Source organism: Haliotis cracherodii, unplaced genomic scaffold (assembly GCF_022045235.1).
Source record: "Haliotis cracherodii isolate W230 unplaced genomic scaffold, xgHalCrac1.p SCAF_12, whole genome shotgun sequence".
Lineage (NCBI taxonomy): Eukaryota > Metazoa > Mollusca > Gastropoda > Lepetellida > Haliotidae > Haliotis > Haliotis cracherodii.
This window is the reverse complement of record NW_027266267.1, coordinates 33124576-33151448: the sequence shown is the minus strand read 5'-3', so window position 1 is coordinate 33151448 and position 26873 is coordinate 33124576. Positions and strand designations below refer to the sequence as shown.

Here is a 26873-nt window from a genome sequence, read left to right as displayed (position 1 = left end):
TTCCATCGCTCCATCATTCTATAACTCCATTGTTCCATCGCTCAATTGTTCCATCGCTCCATCATTCTATAACTCCATTGTTCCATCGCTCCATCGTTCTATCACACCATCGTTCCATCGCTCCATCATTCTATAACTCCATTGTGTCATCGCTCCATTGTTCTATCACTCCATTGTTCAATCGCTCCATCACTCCATTGTTCCATCGCTCCATCATTCTATAACTCCATTGTTCCATCGCTCTATTGTTCCATCACTCCATCGTTCTATCACTCCACTGTTCCATCGCTCCATCACTCCATCGTTCTATCACTCCATTGTTCCATCAATCCATCATTTCACTGCATAACATGGGTAATCTGTAGTGTGTAACATATGTTTCCGAGTACACGAGTGAGTGAATATAATATTGGTTATATGCAAACCTCAAACAGACCACAGCTCCATCTGGTCCAGTTCCCGGCTCACTTGTCTCGCCGAAATATCACTAACCCAAACAAATCAAACCAGGTTCGACCCCTGACATTGGTGCAGTCGCTGAAGCCCATTCCGGGTTTCTTCCGCTGTGATGTTGCTGGAATATTGCTGAACGCGGCGTCAACCATGCTGAATCACTTGATGCCACATGTACCAACACACCTTGTATATCCGCCCAGACCGCCTCCGTTGTCTAGTGGAGAGTGTTAAAAGATGGTACTTGTTGTTACCCTGCCTGGCGCTCGGCGTTAATGGGATAACACAAGGACTGGTCGGCTCGGAGTCAGTATGCTGTGTCTGAGTGGGGTATCCATGTTAAACTGCGGCATGGTATTTTAGCCACACATTTGTGCAAAAATCGACGTTAAACACCATTTCACCTCTCCTCACCTATCTCCTTCCAGGTCTTGTCCATAGGGCTGACGATGCAGTCCCGACGTAAAGGTCTGTACAGCCCGTGCCTGTTGTTCTTGTACTGGTTCTTCTGGCTGTTCTGCGACATCGTTCCATTCTACACACGGGCAATGCAGTGGGTGAGTGCCCCTTACATCCATGTATAATCATAATCACATACGTGGTGGGATAGCTTAGTTGCTCGTCATGGCGGTGACCCGGGTTCGACTCCCACATTGGTAGAATGTTTCCAACAAACTCTTCATAATGCCCCAGTGCCCTGTTCGGTCAACCAAGACGTTGCAATTCGCCGCGTGCATAGTTGCGTCCCTTAGGCGAGCAGGAAACGTTTATTCGTGGGTTCGAGTCCCACATTCGCCCTGATTTATGTTTCTAGGTTTGTCTGCACCAGACATGTGCTCGGCGGTTTCGTCAAAGTAATAAACGACTGAGACCAGCATCGCTCACCCGTGAAGACCCGGTTAGAAGAGGTCTTCAGCAACCAATGATTGCCGTTAAAGGCGACTATGCTTGGCGGAAGAGGCGACTAGTGGGATCGGTTGGTCAGACTCGCTGACTTGGTTGATGCATGTCATCGTATCCCAATTGGGTGGATCGATGATCATGATATTAATCACTGGATTGTCTGGTCCAGACTCGATTATTTACAGACCGCCGTCATATAGCTGGAATATTTGCTGAGTGCGGCGTTAAACAACAAACAAACAAACATACATGCGTCACTTGGGAGTTTGCTCCCCATCAAGCTGACACGCCGTGATATAACTAAAATAATGTTTATAATGGTATTAAACCAAACTCACCAACTCACTCACTCAAGACGACGTCAGTGCAGATGTCTTAATATTGTGTGTGCTCTGTTCTGATGCCGTAGAGTGAGTGAGGTAATATAACGTCGCATCGCCAATGTTGTTTAGGACATTAAGCGTGGAGAAGGATTGGAATTATAGAACAATTCATCAATAAAACAAATATACATTTACTTACTTATTTATGTATTTATTTAATGATTGATTTATTGATTTATTAGTGAAAGATGTATTTTCATACCAATAACACATTTGTGAAGATCCAGGTTAGAATTGAACCCATGCTTGCCTTGAGAGGCGACTAACGGGATCGGGTGGTGATGCTCGCCGATGTGGTTGATGTAGGTCATCGTATCCCAGTTGCGTAGATGGGGGGATTCCTCGTCTTGTTGTTGTCAGACTTACATTATAAAGGACACACTTAGACATCTTTATGAGAGCCCTGGGGTTATTTGAAAAGAAGTCCACATTTCTCACTGGCGTGCCAGGCACTCTCAGCTCTGTAGTACACAGTGTTGTGACTTCCAAGGCCAACGTAATGAAGGTCCCTGCAGTAAAATGCGCTGGAATGTTGTTTGCTTCAGCGGCAGCCATTCTTCATCCCGTCACTCACTCATGATGTCACTGACTCACCATGGTATATATTCAAATGATAACCTAATTCGATAAACATGGATGTTTGATATAAGATTATTAATGGTTTTCTATTTCTGCAATGACGATATTTACTACATTGTATAACGGTCGTTAGCAAAAAACTATTCTATTTCTATCTCCGACGTAATATGGCTGGAATAAAGCTAGAAGAAAAGTAGTATTAAAAAACAGTAATTGTGTATATGTGCACCTTTGATTGCAGTATTTGTCTGACACATGTCTTTGTGTTTCTCGTGATCTGTTCATACTGACATACGGAACCCTGTGGGGATTCCGGATTATACGGAACCCTGTGGGGATTCCGGATTGTACGGAACCCTGTGGGGATTCCGGATTGTACGGAACCCTGTGGGGATTCCGGATTGTACGGAACCCTGTGGGGATTCCGGATTAGAAGAGATTCTAAGCAACCTGTGCTGGTCGTGAGAGACGAATACATGGATCATGCCCGTGAAGATTCCGGGGTAGAATAGGTCTTCAGCAACCCATACTTGCCGTAAAAGGCGACTGTGCTTGTCGTAAGAGGCGACTAACGGGATCGGGTAGTCAGGCTCGTTGCCTTGGTTGATGCATGTCATTGTATCCCAATTGGGTGGATCGATGCTCATGATGTCAATCACTGGATTGTCTGGTCCAGACTCTGTTCGTTACACACCGCCGTCATATAGGTGGAACATTACTGAGTGCGGCCTAAAACAACAAAGAAACAAACATGGATCAGGCAGTCAAGCTTAGTGACATGATTGTGAGTGACGGGTGTTATCGGTAGAGCAGGATATGCTTACCTGGTGGCATCACGGGTTTTCAGTGATCCAATCATATAATCTTCATCACTAATTTGAGGCTTACGTCCAATGGAATCTGTTCGGCCAATAATCGAAACTAGATATTCTCTCGAATTTTGCATGTCATCGTGTCCCAATTGCGTGGATCGATGCTCATGATGTCAGTCACTTGTTTGCCTATGGATACTCTATTATTTACAGACTGCCGTCTTATAGCTGGAACATTGCTGAGTTCGGCTTTAAACAAATGAACAAACAAACAACCCAAACATACAGAAACTAAACCTGCTTTGAACAGTATTCTAGTTTTATCACAGTGTGCCAGCTTAATGTAGGAGAAAAGCCTGAAGTGATGCAGATCTCAGACGTTTACCATTTAGGTGAAACCCACGAGCACTGGTATGGTGCTGACAAACCTAGAAACATAATCGGGGCGAACCGGGATTCGAACCCACAAAATAGGTTTCTACACGTGCCGAATTCGAAGGGATGCAACTCACAGCGAATTGCGGGGCCTTAGTCGACAGGGCCCCATGACGCTTCATATCACGTGATGCCATCCAGTACTTGTGCCGTCGTGAATATGATGCAAGTTCCTTTACCAATGTTCCATCATGTATCGATGGTAGCTCACAATGATACCAATGTCATTAGTAAGTGTTTCTAAAGGTTTCTTGGCTATATGAAATAGTATAAGTGGTGCTCGGCTTTTTTAAGGTGTTTTTGGCTGGGTGTTTGATTTAACTGTTTTGTTCTTCTAGAATGAGCGGCCTCGTTCTGACCTAGCACTGTTCTACGTCCAATATGCCGTCATTCTGGTGGAATTCATCCTGTGCTGTTTCGCCGACAGCGATCAAATCATACTCACCACAGGAGTCGAGGAGAAGAGGGTAAGACAGCAATATAAATCTGTTTGTTTATTTGTTTGTTTGTTTGTTTGTTTGTTTGTTTGTTTGTTTAACGCCACACTCATCACTGTTCAAGGTATGTGGCGGCAGCCTGTAAATAATCGTGCATTGACCAAACAATCCAGTGATTAATATTGTGAACAACGATCCACGACGTCGGGATATGATGGCAAACAATCAACCAGGTCACCGAGCCGATCCATTTGGTCACCGCTTACGACTAACATAAGTTCCTGAGGACCTGTTCTAACCCCAGGGGGTACACTATAAGTGACACTGTGGGAATGTTGCTACGGCTGGTTGTAATTCGACAAATAGAGTGTGTACATTTACCAGTATAGGGGCGGTCAGGTAGTCCAGTGGTTAAAGCGTTCGCTCGTCACGCCAAAGACCAGGGTTCGATTCCGACATAGGTACAATGCATGAAGCCCATTTCAGGTGCCCCCCGCCGTGATATTGCTGGAATATTGCTAAACATTAAATATGAACTCACTCGATGGCTGTGAAGACAAATACCCGTTGAAGTTTAGCTGTTACTGCGGTGGCTGGGGCATATTGAATAAGTTTTTGAATCTTGTATATTAATTGTTATGTGTCATGATCCAATGTGTTTTCATGCAGGTCCCTTGTCCCGAGACAACATCTTCCTTCCCCGAGAAGGTCACATTCGGTTGGATGCATAGGTATGGACAGGCGTTGTTTCACATCGACTTCCCTCACTGATAACTTAACTTCATTTAACATGTACAATCACAAGTGATCGTGTGCATTGGAAGCAATTCTGTTCTTAAAAGTATCGCTTAGGGTTTCACAAGGCGCATAATTTGACATGATTTTCACCCACAATACTCCCAATTATATATTGATAGAATATATTTGAAGCAACGATATTTATGATTCAGTACTAGTTTCGATGAATACAGTCAAGGTATAACGTGAATGGTCAGAATATTATATGGATGAATAAATTATTAATAATTACCGTATTCGACGTAATAAGCCCCCAGGGCGCTCTCAAAATTAGAATATTATTTTGGTGAACAAAACAGAGTTGAAAGATAAATTTCGTGGTTAATGGTGACAGCCTGAAATGTGTTTGTAAGACAGATATATTTTTCATAATAACACACGAGTGTGTATTATACGTGAATAAATAAGTCTTGTGTACATTGATCAATCGGAAGGGGTGCTAATTGGGATTGTTCACTAGCCAATATATCAGCAAATATCGCCGTTGGCGCTTATTAGAGCGGGGCGCTTATTACGTCCAATACGGTAATCAGTAACAGGTAAGGTGAAAATCGCGCAGCGATGAAGACATTAGGCGTTCTGGTGAAACCCATGGGTATGGTAATGGCAAACCATGAGGCATTATCTGGGATTCGAACCTCAGACTGGCACACCATGAAACAGATGAAATAATGTTCAAAGCGACGTTAGACCAAACTCACTGACTCCCTCAAGAAAGACCTGATTTTGGGAATGGCGTTTCTACAGAATCATATCATTTACCAAAGTTTCCAAAATCCACCATAGTCACTTTCATAGATTTGAATGTTTTTCCCCCTCAGCATCATCTGGACGGGATGGCGACGCCCCCTGATGGAGGCAGATCTTTGGGACCTCCCCCCTCACATCAAGTGTAAACAAGTCGTCCCCAGGTTCTTCAAGAATCTCCAAAAATACTTTTTCAAGTCACACGTGTACGTGGTGATTAGTTGACTGTAAATCATTTGTGTGTTTAATTATTGTCAAACCGTGTTCCCCTACTTTTAAACTTTGACAAAACTATGGAAGCGTACAAGGTCTAAAAAATATCATATACGAAGATAATACTTTGATCAACGTAGATAACACTTCAATCTATATATGTGATATTACAATCGTATCGTATTGTCTTGTGAGGTTGGGACCCTAGTTAGATACTAGTTGATACAAACATTTTATGTTTTATATAAAGGTGATAACTTAATTACTGTAAATTTAATTTATTCTTGGGAGCATGTTTGTCGTGTATTTTCATTTGGCCTTTTCAGTATTTTTACATACTGAAATCTTTTCAAGCGCTAAAAACACAAACTGCAGAATCGTACCTCCAGTGCTTCATAGGATGATGATGAATGTTGGTATGATATAGTTTTTTTTATAGTTTGACTGATGTTCACCCCTTCACATTTACGTTTTGCCCCCTAAACCTACTCTCTGTAATGAATAAATCGTGAGAATCAACATATTTTATTTCGCTTAAATTTTCAATAATACCGATAGTTGTTTGTTTGTGTGTAGTTCGGCGACCATTTTGTCCTCTCCTCTCTCATTATAAGAGAGTGCGGCGTGTGTCATTAATACGCTTCCATAAAAAAACACTTTTTGTGAAAAATATTTAAAACATTACCCAGAACTCTTTTTCGACTGAATTAATACTGTGTGAGTCGCCCTTACGTGATGCACGTGGAATACTCTCTCTGCTGATGATGCACGTGCATGAGGCTCGGTTGCCAGTTATAATGCATTTTGGAAGGCTCTTTACAATTACGTGCTGCCCCAGAGGAGTATTATCACGTTTTAAGAACATTCTGACGGGGATTATTTGAAATATATTTCCCCGTTTTGTAGTCAACCCACCCACTCACACGTCAACCCATCCACTCACACGTCAACCCACCCACTCACACGTCAACCCATCCACTCACACGTCAACCCACCCACTCACACGTCAACCCACCCACTCACACGTCAACCCACCCACTCACACGTCAACCCACCCACTCACACGTCAACCCACCCACTCACACGTCAACCCACCCACTCACACGTCAACCCATCCATTCACACGTCAACCCACCCACTCACACGTCAACCCATCCACTCACACGTCATCCCACCCACTCACACGTCAACCCACCCACTCACACGTCAACCCACCCACTCACACGTCAACCCACCCACTCACACGTCAACCCACCCACTCACACGTCAACCCATCCACTCACACGTCAACCCACCCACTCACACGTCAACCCATCCACTCACACGTCAACCCACCCACTCACACGTCAACCCGCCCACTCACACGTCAACCCACATCAACCCACCCACTCACACGTCAACCCACCCACTCACACGTCAACCCACCCACTCACCCACATGCGTTGTCCTGTTTCCAGGGACACAACCGACGAAGTCACACATGTTCCAAAGATCCCCGAGAAACAAACTCTCCTGGAGCTCCAGCCTGTCCCACCAGCAGGGAGTACCCTCCCACAGAAGGATGGCCTCCCTGACATCATCTACAAGACGTCAACGTTTGATGACGTCAAGAATCCGGGGAAAGGCACCTCCTTCCTGATACTTAAGGTTCTGTTGAAGACCCATGGCCGGGAACTCAGCAAGGCTCACATTTTCAAACTGGCGTGTGACGTTATACGATTCCTGAACCCAATATTGCTCAAGTAAGAACAAAACATATTTTTTGATAATATTATTTTGCCAACATTAATTAACGAGGGATACACACTTTGTAATTCTGTCTTTCGGGTTGGATATCATGTACAATACCAAAAGTATTTTGTCTGAAAATATGGAATTTCCTGCTCAGTTAAGTCAATTGTCTGTGACGTCAATTCAATTGTTGGCAACAATGCACTGATACAACATCACGTATACTCGACAACAAAAGTTCCTGTGACACCAATATTTTAGTGTATTTTTCATACAAGTAAAGTTTGGTTTTCAATATTGTAGTACATGTATGGAATCAAGTCACAAAAACGCAACTGCTACAGAAAAGCATGCATTCCATGCAAAAGTTGACTTTTATACAAGACCCATGCATTTCACAACCCAAGAATGGGTATAAAAACGTGTGCGTTAACGGGATTCCATATGCATTGTTTAGCATCGTGCTGACAACAACTACTCTGAAAAACAACAAAGTTACGCAATTATTCAACATTACGAAATGCCACGCCTGTCCGAAAATGAGCGTCTGCGAGCCATTGGTATGCTTGAAGCAGGATCGAGTCAACGTGATGTTGCAAGACAATTTAAAGTCCACAGAAACACCATTTGGTGTTTATGGCAACGTTGGCAACAGACGAATACAGTCAGAGACCATTCTCGGAGTGGCAGGCCACGCGTAACCAATAATCGACAAGACAACTGGATTCGAACAACACACCTACGAAATCGATTCCAGCCAGAAACAGTGACTGCAGGAAGCATCCCTGGCCTCCGACGAATATCTTCACAAACCGTACGTCGTCGCCTCAGATGTGCAGGGATTGTCGCCAGAAGACCCGCCAGACGACCTATTTTGACAGGAAACCGCCGTCAAGCAAGTCTTCAGTGGTGCAGACAGCGTCTACGCTGGACGGCCATGCGGTGGGGACAAGTTCTATTCACTGACGAGTCTCGTTTTCACCTCAGCCACAGCGATGGACGAATTCGAGTGTACCGACGTCGAGGTGAACGTTACGTCAATCATTGTGTCATGGAAGAAGATCGATCGGGGGCGGCAGCGTTATGGTATGGGGTGGGATTACAGCAAGACAGAGGACTCGCTTGATAGTGGTAGAGGGAAATCTCAATGGACAGCGCTACCGCGACGAGGTCATCGGTCCTGTTGTTCTAGCGTTTTTGCGTCGTCATCATATTGCTCGACTTGTTCAGGATTCTCTTCAACAAAACAACGTGAATGTCATCTCCTGGCTCCTCGCGCCTCTGATCTCTCACCAATCGAGGACACGTGGGATGAGATGGATCGGCGCCATTAAACCATTTGAACACTTACAGGAGTCTTTTATCTATTGCAAACCGAAATTGTCTCAGATTTGGTAAAAAACAATACTTTGCATTCAATCGTATTTAATGCCATAGGAACTTTTGTTGTTCAGTATATATATGTGTCATTTCGCAAACAATGACTGAGTGAGTTGGGTTTAACGCCGCACGAATAGTATCACTCGACACAAAGACAAAGACCCGGATGTTGATTACTAAGGATAATCGCATATAGAGTTCATGCGAGGAAAATATTACAAATATCAGTTTGTCTGACTACAGTCAAGTCATATCACGGCGTGGCAGTTTAATATGGGAGGAAAGCCCAAAGTGATGCAGGTCTCAGACGTTTACTACTTCGGTGAAACCCACGAGCACGGATATGGTGCTGACAAACCTAGAAGCTTTATCAGGACGAACCGGGATTCGAACCCACAGTCATAGGTTTCTGGCGTGCCCAAGGGACGCAACTCTGCACAGCGAATTGAGGCACATCAGACGACAGGGCCACCCTTGCCCCCTCGTAAACAATGAAAGAATAGGCGTTAAGCTAATCAAACATATATAAAGGTTATACCTATATATATAACAGGGTATACCTTTTTAACTTGAATCACTTAATTTATCACTTTAGCTAACGAAAGCGTCTAAAATCGGAGAGATAGTTGGTGGTTGAAGCGTTACCTCGACATGCCGAAGACCTGGGTTCAACAACCCACATGGGTACAATGTACGATTTGTGGTGTCCCTAGTAGTGATGGTTGGAATATTGTTACAAGGGGCATAAAACGTTATTTACTCACTCTAGGCGACAGTATTATGTCATATCATATCATATCATATCATATATTATAAAACGCTGTAACGTAATCATCGACTCGTACAGTACATGTCAGCTTATGGATAACACATATTTCATGGATATTTTACAACAGGTTAATGATCCAGTTCATCGAAGACAAACAGGGCGAGACGATGTGGAAGGGGTATGGCCTCTCTGTGTGTTTCTTCCTGGTGTCCGTCTCCATCTCTCTGCTCAACGCCCAGACGTTCTACATCAGCCACAACATCGCCGTGAAGATCCGGACGGGCCTGGTGGCCGCCGTGTACAAGAAGGTGAGGGGCGACAGACAGGTGACCTGTACGCTGGACTGGCCCTCAGAGGAGTGAGTGAGTGAGTTGGGGTTAACGCCGCTTTTAACAGTATTCCAGTTATATCGCGGCGTGTCAACTTAATATGGGAGGAAAGCCCGGAGTGATGCAGGTCTCAGACGTTTACCTCTTCGGTGAAACCCATGAGCACGGGTATGGTGCTGACAAACCTAGAAACATAATTTGGGCGAACCGGGATTCGAACCCACAATCATACTGTAGGTTTCTGGCGTGCCCAAGGGACAGCGAATCGCGGCGACTTAGACGACTGGGCCACCCGTGCCCTCGACCTTCAGAGGAAAGCTTGGAGACAACAATTATGATCGTAGTCTGTTAATTTCATCGAGCATAATGAGCATCGATCCACGCAATAGGGATACGATGACATGCATCAACCAAGTCAGCTAGCCTGACTACCCGATCCCGTTAGTCGCCTCTTACGTAAAGCATTATCGCATTTTACAACAAACATGGGTTGCTGAAGTGGCAGTAGTAGTAGTAGTAGTAGTCGTAGTAGTAGTAGTAGTAGTAGTAGTAGTAGTAGTGGAAGTAGTAGTAGTAGTAGTGGCAGCAGTAGAAGTAGCGGTATCTGTCGTGGTAGTATTAGCAGCAGTAGAAGTAGAAGAGGTAGTAGTTACAATAGTAGCAGCAGTAGTATTAGTCGTAGTAGCAGTAGTAGTAGCATCAGCGGTTGTAACAAAAGTAGTAGCAGTAATAGCAGCAGCAGTAGTAGTAGTAGTTGTAGCGTTTGTAACAATAGTAGTAATAGTAGCAAGTAGTTGTAACAGAAGTAGTATTAGTAGTATTTGCAGTAACAGCATTAGTAGTAGAAGTGGTAGCAGCGGCAACAATAGTAGTAGGATGAGGAGTAGTAGTAGCAGTAGCAGTAGTAGTAGTAGGAGTAGCAGTAGTAGCAGCAGTAGTAATAACGGTAGTAACAGCACCAGTAGCAGCAGTAGTAGTAACATCAGTAGTAGTAGAAGTAGCAGCAGTAATAGGAGTAGTAGTAGTGACAGTAGTGGCAGTAGTAGGAGTAGCAGTAGTAGTAACGGTAGTAACAGCAGCAGTAGCACCTGGTAACTCCCTCCCCTCATGCTCCCCCTCCATTCCTTCAAGGCCCTGACGATGAACAACGAGTCCAGGAAGGTCTTCACGACCGGCGCCATTGTGAACCTCATGTCCGTGGACTGCAACCGGGTGGAGGGGTGTGTCCATCAGCTCTTTCAGCTCTGGTCAGCTCCACTCAGCCTCGTGCTGTGTTTCTACTTCCTGTATCAAGTCATCGGCGTCTCCATGGTCGCCGGCTTGGCGGTGATGGTCGTCATGGCGCCGCTCAACTACAAGTTGGTCTTCTACATGAAGAAACTCCACAACAAACAGCTTAGTATCAAGGATGAGAGACTCAAGAACATGAACGAAATATTGAATGGAATAAAGGTATTTATTAATATACAGTGGGAAAGCTGTAATACTGATGTTTGCCCTTACGATTTTGATTATTTAGTATATTTTGGTAGATTTTATTTGGACATAATATTTACTCTACTTTGGTCGAAATTTGATATCAACGCGTATCAACGCGTACGCCAACAGCCATATCACAGACAAAAAAGCAACCGGTGACACCACAAGCAGCTTGTTTGTAAAATTCAGAGAAAAATTAAACAAAGCCATCTCTTTTGTGAGTTGATAATCAAGATAACACATTTCGCGATATTACATTCTTTTCATTTGGGCAAGCACTATAAAGGGACCAGGAAGGGTCGGAGCAGTGAACAAATGAATTGGATTTAATGATGTTTTGACCAGTGTTTCAGTTGTTTCAGGGGCGGTGGGGTAGCCTAGTGGTTAAAGCATTCGCTTTTCATGCCAAAGGCCCGGGTTCGATTCCCCACATGGGTACGATGCCTATTTCTGGTGTCCCACACCGTGATATTGCTGGAATAAGCAGCGTAAAAATATACTCTCTTACTCACTCACCCACTCACTCACTCACTCACCCGCTCATCCACCACGAACTCACCCGCTCATCCACTCACTCACTCACTCACTCACCCATCCACCCGCTCCTGTTACAGGTACTGAAGCTCTATGCGTGGGAGTCCTCGTTCAGGGACAAGGTGATGGCTATCAGAAGCAGAGAGATCGCACTCATCAAGAAACTCGCCGTCATGAACGCCCTCAACGTGTTCTGCTGGGTCGGCGCCCCGACGCTGGTAAGTGTTAACGAGTTCGGAGGAACGGTGTTCTACTCCTTAAAGGGACACACGCCTCTCAACATTTGGCAATATCAGAAAGTCTGATTCACGGCTTGGGAAACCGACCGGGGTAGAATAGGTCTTCAGCAACCCATGCTTGCCGTAAAAGACGACTATGCTTGTCGTAAGAGGCGACTAACGGGATCGGGTGGTCTGGCTATGCATGGTTGATGCATGTCAAGATCACAATTGTGTGGATCGATGCTCATGATATTAATCACTTGATTGTCTGGTCCAGACTCGATTATTTACAGACCGCCGTCATATAGCTGGAATATTGCTTAGTGCGGCGTTAAACAACAAACCAACCAACCAATCAACCTTGTAAACCCACTTGGTGTGCGTACTCATTTTGTGTGATAAATATCGATGCAACAGTTATATTTACAGTACTTATACAGTCAAGAACCGATGTTAGTGGTCTTCAAACTACATAGAATAAAATAAATCAGTTGTGTAACCAGACGTCATAATATTTTAATTGAATCAAAATTGAATCAAAGTTTCTTTGGTTGTCAATAGTCTAGAGCCTCTTTACTATCACCGATACAATAATATCGTACCGAAATATCACTGGTATACTTTAGTTTTGGGAAAACTGGAACATTGTCGAAGTACGAAATTCCATCCCGATCGTAGCTTTCCAAGTTGTTTGCTGGGTGGTTGTTTGTACTACAATATGTCCTTCAATATAGGTGACGCTGGCAAGTTTTGTGACGTATGTGTTGATGTCAGAGCACCAGTTCCTGGACTCGCAGACTGGCTTCGTGGCCCTGGCGCTCTTCAACATTCTCCGCGAACCCATGAACGCACTTCCCATGGCGATATCTAACATGGCCCAGGTAGGTCCATTTGTGATGCAGAAAAGGGTGGCGGGGTAGCCTAGTGGTTAAAGTGTTCGCTCTTCACACCGAAGACCCGGGTCGATTCCCCCACATAGGTACAATGTGTGAAACCCATTTTCCGGTGACCCCCACTGCAGAAGAAAAACATTTTCAGGCAAGAATAAAACATCAATGTGTTCAAATTATAACGTTACACAAACTTGTTGATTATGATAGACACAAGTTGGATCAGATCATGATAGACACAAGTTGGATCAGATCATGATAGACACAAGTTGGTTCAGATCATGATAGACACAAGTTGGATCAAATCATGATAGAAACAAGTTGAGTCAGATCATGATAGACACAAGTTGGGTCAGATCATGATGGACACAAGTTGGTTCAGATCATGATGGACACAAGTTGGATCATATCATGATAGACACAAGTTGGATCATATCATGATAGACACAAGTTGGATCATATCATGATAGACACAAGTTGGATCATATCATGAAAGACACAAGTTGGATCAAATCATGATGGACACAAGTTGGTTCAGATCATGATGGACACAAGTTGGTTCAGTTCATGATAGACACAAGTTGGATCAAATCATGATAGACACAAGTTGGTTCAGATCATGATGGACACAAGTTAGTTCAGATCATGATAGACACAAGTTGGTTCAGATCATGATGGACACAAGTTGGTTCAGATCATGATAGACACAAGTTGGATCATATCATGATAGACAAAAAGTGGTTCAGATCAAAATATGACACAAGTATGTTCAGATCAAAGATATAACACTACTATGTTCAGATCATGATAGACACAAAGTGGTTCAGAACATGATAGACACAAGTTGGTTCAGATCATGATAGGCACAAAGTGGTTCAGATCAAAATATGACACAAGTAAGTTCAGATCCAAGATATGACACTAGTATGTTCAGATCAAAGATATGACACAAATATGTTCAGACAATGATATGACACAGTTATTAGATCATGATATGACATTTTCGTATAATATTCTGACATACCTGTGATAACAATTATACAAATCTTGTAGTTTTAAAATTTAGTCATGGGAGATCTCCGGGTTAGAATTGGTCTTCAGCATCTCATGCTTGCCATATGAGGCGACTGACGGGATCGGCTGGTAAGACTCGATGACTTGGTTGATGTATGTCATTGTATCCCAATTGAGTTATTCGATGCTCATGATGTCAATCACTTGATTGTCTGGTCCAGACTTTTTACAGACCGCCGTCATATAGCTGGAGTATCGCTGAGTACAGCGTTAAACAACAAACAAACAAACAAACAAATAATCACAAATATCATCACATTCCGTCTCCTCATCTTCCAGGCCGCCGTCTCTATATCCAGGCTGTCCAAGTACCTGTCCGGTCAGGACCTGGACCCAGAGACGGTCAAACACACGGAAGAGAAAGGTGAATATAGCTTGATGATCACTTCCCGGTGTGTTTCTCATTTACATTTTATTGTTTTATTTATCACTTCCTGGCAACTGGTTGAGTGAGTGAGTGAGGTTTCCTCTGAGTTGTATGTTAAATAACGAAATGACCAATCAGCTGCGGAGGTCAGAGGTCACGTGAAGATCCGGGGTAGAATAGGTCTTCAGCAACCCATGCTTGACGTAAAAGGCGACTATGTTTGTCGTAAAAGGCAACTAATGGGATCGGGTGGTCAGGCTCGCTGACTTGGTTGAAGCATGTCATCGATCCCATTTGCGTGGATCGATTCTCATGATATCAATCACTGGATTGTCTGGTCAAGACTAGACTATTTAGACCACCTTCATAAAGAAAAGTGCGATGACTGACGTTTACATTTCGACATTCCCCCGTATACTAGTATCTCATAAATCTTCGGAATAAAACACCCTATCAAGTTTTCAAATCCTTTGTTTTTCAGAAGTTTGGACGGCCTTGCATTGATGTAAATTCATCTTCTGACATCAGTATAATTATCATTCCCTTCCGCAATAAACAAACTTTCTGGAGCGAACAGCTCACGAGGACATGTATTATGTAACAGATACGCATGAGGAACTCCTGAAATTAATCACTCATCTATATAAGCATAGTCCATAAGCATAACCAATTTAAAGATATATTATAACATATTAAAATAAATATGAATTTACATGTATATTTTGACATGTGACTCAGTGGTTTACAAACATCTACACATCGACCTGGGCTGTATACAACATTAAGAGAGCGCAAATATTCACCGTTGACAGACTGCAAATGAAACAATGATCAATGAACGTCACAGATGGTGTTCATATTCTAAAACTGTTTAATTGTGAACATTTCTCGAACTTCAAAGCACCTGCATTTGATAAACGCCCGGTTGAGTCCCTTTGTGAACGGCTGGCGGTATTGCCCATTCAGACAAACACATCGTTGTCCTAGTTTTTGATTAATACGGAAATGTATTGTGGACATTCATAGTTGAATTAAGAATTCTATGGAACGTTGGTACGCTCTGGTGATGAATTCCATTAAATTCCTTGCCTATCGTTATTGCTATCTTTTGTAACAAATGTGGAAACAATTTAATTGACTTTCTCGGCGGAGTTTTTTTTCTAATTATTTAGAAAACATAACATACAGGTATTTGTATTGAGGATCAGTAGCAGGTTAGGTTAATAACAGTAATAACACCGTTAGCAACATTGCACTTATACCGCCATGGTATGTGAGATTGTTACAGTTTACAGGGTTCTTGATACCGATATAATAGTTTATGATTTATTTATTTGACTAGCTGTTTCCTCATCATTTTCATCCTCACGATCCTACAAATGATGTACTATCTCTCCTGAGGTGCACGTTAAGTATTGGAGAAAACACGCTCACGAGGTTTTGGTTGACAATGTAAACCGGGAAAGGAAACCCCCGAGTGTTACATTGCCAACCAAATCCGAGGGATAGTGCTTTCTCTGGCTTATAAACCGTCTTTTCAAAAATCCAATTTACATTTGGTGCGTTATAACGAGACGATTGTAAAGTTAATAGGGCTTTTGCTGATGCCGATTTATAGTGCTAGCTCACTGAGATACCATGCCGCAGTCTAACTTGAATACCCCACTCAGACTGTATACTGACTCCGAGCCGACCAGTCCTTGTTTTAGCCCCTTAATGCCAAGCGCCAGACAGGGTAACAACAAGTACCATCTTTAAACTTCTTTTGGTATGACGCGACCGGGGATCGAACCCCGGACCTTCCGCTTTCCGGGCGGACGCTCTACCACGGAGGCGGTCTACAATACAATAAGTGGCAGTGGGCTTATAACAGGTGTTATAAAGTCACATGGTAAATGAGAACGACGTTAAACGGTGGAACCAGCAATATTCCTGCTATTCCTGGGCGCCTAGAAGTAATCAAGAGTGAGAGGGTTGGTGGGATGTAACCCAGAAAAACAATATTTGACTTTTTGGCGAAGTTGTTTTCTATGTATTTAGAAAACATAATATACAGCTATTTGTATTGAAGGATCTGTGCTTATAAAATTCACAACGAAGGTGTTGCTTTGCTTAAATGTGAAATTTGCAAAAAACATCTTTTTACTATTTTTCAGATAATGTGATAAGCATTGAACACGGCCAATTCAGTTGGGACAGAGATTCCGACAAGATACTGAAGAAGTAGGTGCAGCAATAGTTACATTATTGTGTTTATCTATTACCGCATTTAGCTGACGACAGCACACACCTGGATACAAACGCGGATGCTTAAAGTTGGCTATTACCTTTTTGTTTTAATTAATATATAATTTTAATCACTTTTTTTTTCTGTTTGTCTGCTGCCTGCCTTTATCCTGTTTATGTATTTCACCCATTTAATTATTTCTAATCACGATAATTAATTATTAGCCTGCCTTTATCCCTTGTATTTATTTGACTTATTTACTTATTTAGTTATTTCTAATCATTACTTATTTGTCTGGCTGCCACCCTTTGTCTCGTTTATTTATTTCACCCATTTAATTATTCATTTGTTTCTAATCACTTAATTATTTATAATCTATTTTTTGTCTGCCTGCCGGCCTTTATCCCGTTTATGTATTTTACCCATTTAATTATTTCTAATCACTATACTTATTTATTTGTCTGTCTGCCTGCCTGCCTTTTACCCGTTTATTTATTTCAACCATTTAATTATTTTGAACACTACAGTAAACTACGGATATAACGAACTCAAAGGGACTACCAATTTTATTTCGTTATAACCGTAGTTCGTTATAAGTACATATACAGCATGACTACAGCAAGTAGCCGGGACCAAAAAGTAAGTTCGTTATATCCGTCAGTTCGTTATAAGCGTGTTCGTTATAACCGTAGTTTACTGTATATATTGTTCTCTTTTATAATATATTTATTTGTCTGTTTGCCTGTCTGTCTTTATGCCGTTTATTCACTTCACCCATTTATGTATTTACAGCATCTACTTCAAGGTGAAGAAGGGTCAGCTGGTCGCTATAGTGGGTCAGGTTGGAGCAGGCAAGTCGTCCCTGCTGTCGGCAGTCCTCGGCGAGATGGAGAAGATCCACGGCGATGTCCGTATGAAGGTAAGCCCCTAACATCAAACTGCCCTTGTTCAATGACAACATCTGTATCTGTAGATCTACAGGCTGCCCCATTGATCCATGTAATCGCTTCTTACGACATACAGTCAAACACAGTTGTGTCGAAGTTTGTAATAACTTCGAGTTATCGGAGGTTCGACACAACCGAAAAATTATGAATATAGAAAAAAATACGTAGGGATGAAACTTCTACTTCGAGACAACCGTTCGACACATCAAAGTTCGACTCAAGGGTGTTTGACTGTACATAGGTAGCATATATTTCTAACCTGAACTCCCCACGGGGTTCTCATGGGCTTCTACTGACCTGCACTTGTGTAGTTGCCCGCATCATAATGCCATGAACATGTTATGTCCACTGTTTTATAACTAGATCATTGATTTAAATGTTTTGTCCACTAGGCTCTGTTTCATAAACACGTCCTGAACATGTTCTGTTCACTAGGCTCTGTTTCCTAAGCACGTCCTGAACATGTTCTGTTTACAGGGCTCTGTTGCCTATGTTCCGCAACAAGCATGGATGCAAAACCTCTCCTTGCGCAAGAACATTCTGTTCGGAACTCCACATGATGAGACTAAATACAGACATCTCCTCCACGCATGCTCACTGGAGGCCGATCTGGAAGTACTTCCGGGAGGAGAGAACACGGAAATAGGAGAAAAGGTGAGTTACGAAGTCTTAGGAAGATCGCTCATCAACATCGCACAAGATGAACAGGGCGGCAAAATGCAAATAACTTCGTTTTTCGCTTCAGCGTCAAACTAAAATAGAAATTATTCAACGTTGTAACTGCTGGTTTGTTTGATAAAAAGACCTGCGTGATCTGGTAGAGAGAGCGTCTACTAGGGGAGTGGAAAGTCGGTGGTTCGATCCGCTGGCCGCGTCATACTAATAGACGTTAAATGACAGTACTTGTTGTCACCCTGCCTGACGCTCGACATAAAATGAGTAAAACGACGGGGAGTTTTCTAGACCTGCTCAGAGGCCGATATTCTGACCCAAGTCTGCAGTGTTAAAGTCCCTAAAAATTCCTAAACTGAAATTACAAATTCCCGATTCATGGCTGATATGGTAATAATTAATGTGAAAAATATGAAAACACGGTGCTTGCATGTTGGATGCACGGGTAGGGAAAGGGCGGTTCTTAGTGGCTAAAGGACGCCAAGGCTAGTGTCACCGTGAAACACTGTATTTTCCATCGGTAGTGCACATGGTGAACATTATTATTATTATCAGGGTATCAACTTGAGCGGAGGCCAGAAACAGAGAGTGTCGCTTGCACGGGCCGTCTACAGCGACAGGGACATCTACCTTCTTGACGATCCGCTCAGCGCCGTCGACTCCCACGTCGGCAAACACATCTTCAGAAACGTCATCGGTAACGAAGGAATTCTGAAGGACAAGGTAATGTGTCCTCTGTCTTTCTCTCCTGGACTTATCCCGAGTCCGTAGATTGTTCGTGGGTTATTTTTGTACATGTAAGACAATCACACACTGTTTCATTCGAACGCAAACTAAAAGTTAGGTATATATATGTATATTTATATTTATAGTTATAGTTATTGTCCTTCTGTATTTGGAGATGCACAGCTGTTTGACCTGACCTTCGTTTTTAACCCAGTTTGCGTGTAGACAATACCAAACTGTCTTTCTTGACAAGTAAGCATCATACCCGCCATTGGCAGATAAAACACACTGACAAATTCACGTCTACTGCGTGAAATTACATATAATTTTCAATGTATGGAGGGGTAAAATGTCTAAGCCTGTGACATCCTCCACTGCAGACTAGGGTACTAGTAACCCACGGAGTTCATTGGTTACCTATGGTTGACGTCATCGTTGTCATGGATCAAGGGGAGATAAGCGAGGTTGGCTCATACGAGGAACTTCTAAACCACGACGGTGCCTTCGCACAGTTCCTGAAAGCATATTTGTTGGAGGGATCCGAGGATTTCGGCGAGGACGACGAATGTATGTATAGACGGATGGTGGAAGGAATGTTTTAGTCTTCAAAATTAAGCTGGTGAAAAAGGTTTTTTACCTGCACATTCCTGATGCCCTGAAAAGAATTTGTTATGATAAAGATATGTTCGGATCTTAGCTTCACCATCTACCTGAAGCACGCGTGTCCACTAGCCTGTATCGAAGGCCAGTTTCATTGATAGGCTAGTGGGCGCTCTTTCCTCGGGAAGAAGACTTTAATGGCATAATGGCATGTTTCGAAGCAGTGAACGAAAACATATCCTAATAAATATAATATCTCATATAAAAAAGATAACGATGAGCTTGGTACCTATTGATTGAGAGTGGGTGAGTTATTTTGGTTTAAAAACGCTTTGAACAGTACTTCAATTATTGACGTTCCCCACTTTGGTGAAACAGACGAACAGTGGTATGGCGTTGACGTCGAAACATATTCATGCTGAATCTGTGATTCGGACCCACGACCGTAGGTTTCTTGTAGGACCGGGCCAACCGGGCCCCGGGGACTGGAATAAGCATGGGGGTGGCTGATACAGTGATGAAGGATTACGTTTGAATGTTCCTACTTTATGCGTGAATTCGTGAAGACTAAGTTGCATTGTTAGTAACAATTCAATCATTTAATAACGGTACGTTTATATGGAATGAGTGAGTTTGGGTTAACGCCTAGGTCACGTATATTGAAGTGTCTTCTTGTACCTTCTAGTACAAGAGATCCGGGCTAAGATACTGGAGAGAGTCGACTCCGTGACCTCCATAGGAAAATCACCTTTGACCCTGTCACCTCACTTCAGCCCGCTGGCTTCTAGTCTCAACTCTCATTCCATTACGTCACTTCCTGCTGCCCCACTAGACAGAGATATCAGTCTACAAAGGTCTACAAGGTAAGCCAAGCAGTGTCTTCCCCGAAAACCAGGACAATGTTCTCACAGTGCAAACATGTTTGGATGTCTTTGAGTCACACCCACTCGGCAACACGCAGTGTGTCAGTTGGTCTGTTGGGTCCAACAAGGATCCGTATATCGTGGGTAAAGAATACTGGATTCTGCCTCATATGACCCTTGGTCAGTAAGCACCACACCCAGGCTCGTTATGGCACCAAGGTGGAGATCCTACAGACCCTGAAACAAAGGGAAAAATTAAGCTGAGACTACGATTCTTTGTCAAACCAGGGATTCTTGAAATCTGATGAAGTTCCTATCATAAACTGTCTGTAAAAGTTAGTATACACCAAACAAGAATGATAAGTCGATGATGATGTGTTTCATACCGGTGTCATACTTGTGTTTTTTACCTTACGTTTGCGGTGTTTCGACGACTGTTTCAGCCTAGTAACGTTTTGATAACGTTTGTAAATTTGGTTCAAGTCTAATTTTCAAGTGGATACATTGTTTTGACCGGCAGTTTATATTAAAAGACAATTGAAAAAAAATATATTAGAATAATTTCAAAAACAAAAATGTTGGTCTACCAGTGTGGTACATACTTACAAACTGCATACCATTTGGATTTCATGACACAGAAAATAACAAGAAGAATACAATCAGAAGTTTCTAATAGTTGGTATCGCGTTTCAATCACTGCTTATTGTGCAGTGGACAGAGAACCGCACCGCACCGCACCGCACCGCACCGCACCTGTTGTGTTACAGTTTTCGTCATCATTAAACTTTTTATTCAGTGTCCTCACAGACGAAAATGATTGCCCGAATGAGGAGAGGGCCGGGTCTGTTGCTGATGACAAAGAGGAGGAGGAAGAAGAACACAGACTCACAGATGATGAGAAGTACGAGATCGGGAGGGTCAGTGTCAGTGATAAACATTAGTCCACATTTTTACTATAAGATCGTCTGGAAACGGTAGCCCTGAGGCAAACATATAATCGTGATGCAGACATACAGGTTTAAATTATCATGTGTTCATACAATTCTTATATTTTACAAACCATTCATTCAATCGCTTAATTCTAACTTCGATTTGGGCAGTCTAGGCGCCGGAATTCGGAGTTGCTTCTCTTAATCGAATCTGGTTCTTCTGGCGATGAATTTGATTCCCAGATTGGCCACGATTATGAGCACTGGTTTGTCAGCACTAACCTCATCTTCCCGAGGCAAGTGAGTTAACTGACTATAAAAGTCCAGTTTCCATCTTGCCGAACTAGGCTGGTATTATTGAGTTACATTTTGGCTGGACTAAAAAGTCCAATCAAAATCGCGCACCGAAATCGAAATCCGGTTCGTAATGATTGTGTCATGCAGATTTCGGTCGATTGCAGGATTTGCAAAGCATGTGCACCGCTCGTTGTCAATAGATATTTTCTAAATCTTTTCATGTTTTTAATCACGATGTTCACGTGATTTGATGCACTTCGCGATGTAAGACTCGTTTTATTACAATATAGATCTTGATTATCGATCAGATCGTCTTGACTGGACGCCACCGTTTTGTTTGAAGCAAATGCAAGTGATACGAGAGGTGGAATCTGATTGGTCAATAGGAGAGGCTGAGAAGGGACATAACTCGTAATAGCCATTGGTAGCGCTACGATCGAGCCCAGGAATTGGAAACTGGACTTTAAAGTTAATTAACGCTCTTGCCTCGGGAAGATGCACTAACCCCTGCTCGTGGGTTTACGCAGAAAGCGTCTACAACTGTATCACTTCGGGCCTTCCTCCCACGTCAAGCGAACAGGAACTGATACAACTGAAATACTGTTCAAACATACACTCAGTACCGTAAAACCCAACTCTCTCACAGCGAAATTCTGCCTTTTTCGTCACGGATAATTATCTCATGTCTGATAAAAACGTTTCCAATCGTCAAGAAAAGTATACAGCCCCGAAGGACCCTTTCTACATTTTGTACCTGATCATACGAAGAAGGAAATGTAGCTTTTATAAATAAATTCCTCATCTACCTTGGACCAAGAATTATAAATCAAAGTCGAAATATAAGACATCGACATCGTCAATATGTGTTCGCGTCACCTACAATCAGACTAACCAGGATTTGGAGCGAACAGAGATCAATATCATAAAAACACAAATATTATTGTTAGTAGGGCGATCAGAAACGCGGGCTGCATACATTATTAACGGATTTTTATTTGCATTCGGAACCGATTATATTCTTTTTCGAGATACAGAAATGAAATGTGCTAGATTAAATCTTCGATCGCTCGTACCGAGTATTTTAACGCCTCGACACTGACTGGTTGATAAGAAAGTTCACCTGACACGACTCTCTATTCAGGTACCTCAGATATTCACTAAGAGATGCGTGATAAAAGAGTTTGAATACAAACATAATTTCCCTTTTGCAGGTGAAGTTCTCCGTCCTCAAATCCTACTTCCGGGCTCTGGGTGCGTCTGCGGCTGTCCTCATCTTCTTCCTCTTCTTCATCTTCCAAATCAGCGGCATTTCCACCAACGTGTGGCTCAGCATCTGGACCGACGACCCCAGTCTGAATAACATCTCCTTGCCCGCCAACGCCACGGAGGTCGACCTATCAGCGCTTTCCTACTATTACCTTGGGATATATTGCTTCCTATCATTGGCTCAAGGTAAGTAACGATGTAGATTGCGGACTATAAATAAAACGGAAATATTTGTTTAGGAAGTGACTTCGCCATGGATTTTGAATTAGAATTTCTCGCACATGAGTGCCACTTGAGCATTAATTATATAGCGACGTGCATGCACGTGTGTGTGTGTGTGGCTGCTTGTACTCGTCTGGACATGCGCTTGTCGTTTTAAGTGCTAGCCCACTGAGATACCATGCAGCAGTTTAACATGGATATCTCACTCTGACACTTTGTACTGCCTCCGAGCCGGCCAGTCCGTGTTTTATTCCCATAATATCGAGCGCCAAGCAGGGTAACAAGTACCATCTTTTAACGTATTTTTCGTGGTTAAGTTACATATATTTGGATTAATGCGGTGTAGATATCAGACAATTAATATTATAATATCCGCATGATGGAAAGAATGATGTATGTGTCATAACAATACGACACATGTGTCGTGACATGTGATGAGTGACAGGACACGTGTCATTACAGACAGAAATAGTGTGTAAAGTTAACTTCAAAAGTGAATTTCACTGTCCACTCATGTCAGTATTTCTTTCACTAGGTGGCTTATCATCATTGTTTGTTTGTTTGTTTGTTTGTTTGTTGTTTAACGCCGCACTCAACAATATTCCAGCTATATGACGGCGGTCTGTAAATATTCGAGTCTGGTCCAGACAATTCGTCGATTGACATCGTGAGCATCGTCACTGTCTGAGGACGGTTAATTATCAGCTTCCTGTATGACAGAAATATATAAGGCACATAGCAACAACTCGTTGATAAACACAATGATTTATTCTCGGTGGGATTTATAGTCCGTCACACTACCACCTCTGCAACGGAGGCTGTTGTGGTTTAAAGTGTCAAGTTTCCTCGTTAGCATTAGCTTTGTTTTTTGTACATTTTAATGTTAATATTGTACCAATTTCGTGGTAAGTCCTAGTGGTATATGTTTTATGCATATGCCTGTGAATCAGATTTGTATATCTAATTTCAACATATATTATACATCTCATCCATACGTGACCTACAATCTAATGATATGCACTTTTTAAAACATGTTTAAAGGTATTTGAATTCTAAATGTGTTTGGTGTATGGGAATGTTGTGTTTAGAAGGTGTTTAGGTTATGAGGCGGTAGCTCATTTCATGTTTTTAGCTTGATTAGATGGAACACATATAATGTCTATACCGTTTAGGATTGAACCACATCTCTGTCTTTACATTCTTAAGACATTTTTACAGTGTGTTTTAAGTTGTGAGTCATGAGGACTTATAGGACCTACATGTATATGTCGTGAAAATAGTGACGTATCTATCATGATGTGAAATGCATTGATATGGCGACGTGCGTGCACGTGTGTGTGTGTGTGTGTGTGGCTGACTAATGCCGATTTTATAGTGCTAGCCCAGTTAAGATACCATGCCGCAGTTGAACCCAGTTGAATGCCCCACTCAGACACAGTATTCTAACTCTGGGCCGACCAGTCCTTGTTTTAGCCCCCTTAATGCCGAGCGCCAGGTAGGGTAACAATAAGTACCATGTTTTTACACGTGTATGACGCGGCGGGGATCGAACCCATGGCCTTGCGCTCCTCAGGCGGACGCTCTACCACTAGACCACGGAGGCGGTCGAATATGTGATGAGAAAAACAATGTGTTGGTCAGGACAATCCATGACAATTACGATACAATAAACTACGGTTATAACGTCCACGCTTATAACGAACTGACGGATATAACGAACTGACTTTTTTGGTCCCGACTATTTGCTGTAGTTATGCTGTATATATGCTTATAACGAACTACAGTTATAACGAACTAAAATTAGTAATCCCCTTGAGTTCGTTATAACCGTACTTTACTGTATATGTCATGAAATAATGATTATTATATTTGTAGTTCATTTCCCGTTGTTGCAGCTGTTCTCGTCATGTTATACGTCATGGTGACGTACCGGAAGATGGTGCGAGCTGCCAGCATCATGCACAGGGACCTCCTCGACAACATCCTGAGGCAGTCAATGACCTTCTTCGACACAACGCCCACTGGACGAATACTGAACCGCTTTACTCGAGATGTGGACATCGTGGACAACCATCTGCCCCGAATAACTCGACAGTGGTTGGCAACTTTGTTTAACGTCCTCAGCGTCCTCATCGTGATCGCCTACAGCACACCCTTGTTCCTGGCGGCAGCTATCCCGACATTGCTGGTGTATTTCTTCGTGCAGGTAACCTCACTGCAATCTTCACACCTCGTGGCCTCGTGGTAGAGTGTCTGCTCGGAGAGCGGAAGGCCGATGATACAATCCCTGGCCTCTCATACCAAAAGACGTTAAAGATGGTACTTGTTGTTACCCAGCCTGGCGCTCGGCATTAAGGGGCTAAATAAGGACTCGTCGGCTCGGCGTCAGGAGTTTAAATGTGTCATTCATGTTAAACTTTGGCAAGGTATCTCTAGTGCTAGTACTATGAAGGCACACACACACACACTCGTACATGCACGTCGCTATATAAGTGTTAAACCGACACTTTACCTCACCACCCCATCAATATGGACGCAACCTGCGTTGAGGCGTCGAATTACGTCGTAAATCCATTTGAAATCCACTGAATCACACGACTGCCATTCGTGTCAATCCGGGAAAAGTCGAAAGATTACTAAATATTGCTTCCATTCGTGACCAACTCGTTACGGAAAGATGCGAGTGGTGACGAATGTATTGCTCTTAAACTAAGGCGCTGCAATTCGCTATGCAGCAGAGTTACGTGCCCTATGCGTGACAGGATCCCCTGTTCCCTCAGTCGCAAACTCCCTTCTTCACCCACTCACTCACTCTTGTTACAGAGGATGTACATCCCCACGTCCCGTCAGTTCCGGCGCTACCACTCCACCACCCGCTCCCCCATCTACTCCCACTTCACCGAGACTATCACAGGCGCCAGTTCTATCCGAGCTTACGACGCCGTCGAACGTTTCTGTGACGAGTCTCTGAAGCGTGTCGACAAAAACAACATCTTCCACTATGCTGCGCTGGCGGCGATGAGGTACGAGACGTATTGGTGTATAAAGACAGCTCCCAGTCGTATTCTTGTAATTTATTGCATCAGGGGTAAGGGAACATAATAGTCCGTCATATAAATTGAATATTACTGGCAGCTGTGTAGAACAACTAACAATCAAAACCAATCTGTCATGGATCCCAAGATAAATTTCAGTGGTTTGTTACAGATGGATGAAGATGCGACTGGAGTTTCTAGGAAACATCATCATTCTCAGTGCGGCCATATTCGCCGTCGTCACGCCAGGCCTTTCAAGCGGCATCGTAGGGTTGTCCGTGTCGTATGCCCTGCAGGTCAGTGTAATTATATTGATATTGTTGGAATAGTACTAAAAGCGGTTTCAATCTCATTAAAATCAGACCTCAGTTCTCGCTACCGCTCAACAAAGATCTGAGGACGACCAACCAGAGCATCGCTTACCAGATTGTGAAAGTGACAGTCGGAATTTGATGTTTAATCTTGCAACCTCGAAAACTATAACTCCGAACGATAGTTACGGGTTTAACGACTGAATCCATACAATCTAGACTATCTATTAGCCATCCCAGAATG

The 26873-nt window shown here is 42.9% G+C and overlaps 1 protein-coding gene across 1 annotated transcript in view; it reads left to right on the top strand.

Annotated features, from left to right (window-relative positions):
• The window catches only part of LOC139458366 (multidrug resistance-associated protein 1-like), a 49979-nt gene that overhangs the window by 12119 nt on the left and 10987 nt on the right, over positions 1-26873 (top strand). Inside the window, exons 4-24 of the mRNA XM_071239775.1 lie at positions 882-1010; positions 3904-4032; positions 4672-4733; positions 5622-5753; positions 7218-7502; positions 9768-9948; positions 11101-11421; positions 12063-12200; positions 12938-13084; positions 14447-14531; positions 16691-16757; positions 17554-17680; positions 18186-18362; positions 18936-19103; positions 19487-19673; positions 20392-20569; positions 21366-21486; positions 23007-23247; positions 25179-25489; positions 26107-26306; positions 26491-26614. Coding sequence (XP_071095876.1) covers positions 882-1010; positions 3904-4032; positions 4672-4733; positions 5622-5753; positions 7218-7502; positions 9768-9948; positions 11101-11421; positions 12063-12200; positions 12938-13084; positions 14447-14531; positions 16691-16757; positions 17554-17680; positions 18186-18362; positions 18936-19103; positions 19487-19673; positions 20392-20569; positions 21366-21486; positions 23007-23247; positions 25179-25489; positions 26107-26306; positions 26491-26614 — 3510 coding nt within the window. The remainder of the gene's footprint in view (positions 1-881; positions 1011-3903; positions 4033-4671; positions 4734-5621; positions 5754-7217; positions 7503-9767; positions 9949-11100; positions 11422-12062; positions 12201-12937; positions 13085-14446; positions 14532-16690; positions 16758-17553; positions 17681-18185; positions 18363-18935; positions 19104-19486; positions 19674-20391; positions 20570-21365; positions 21487-23006; positions 23248-25178; positions 25490-26106; positions 26307-26490; positions 26615-26873) is intronic.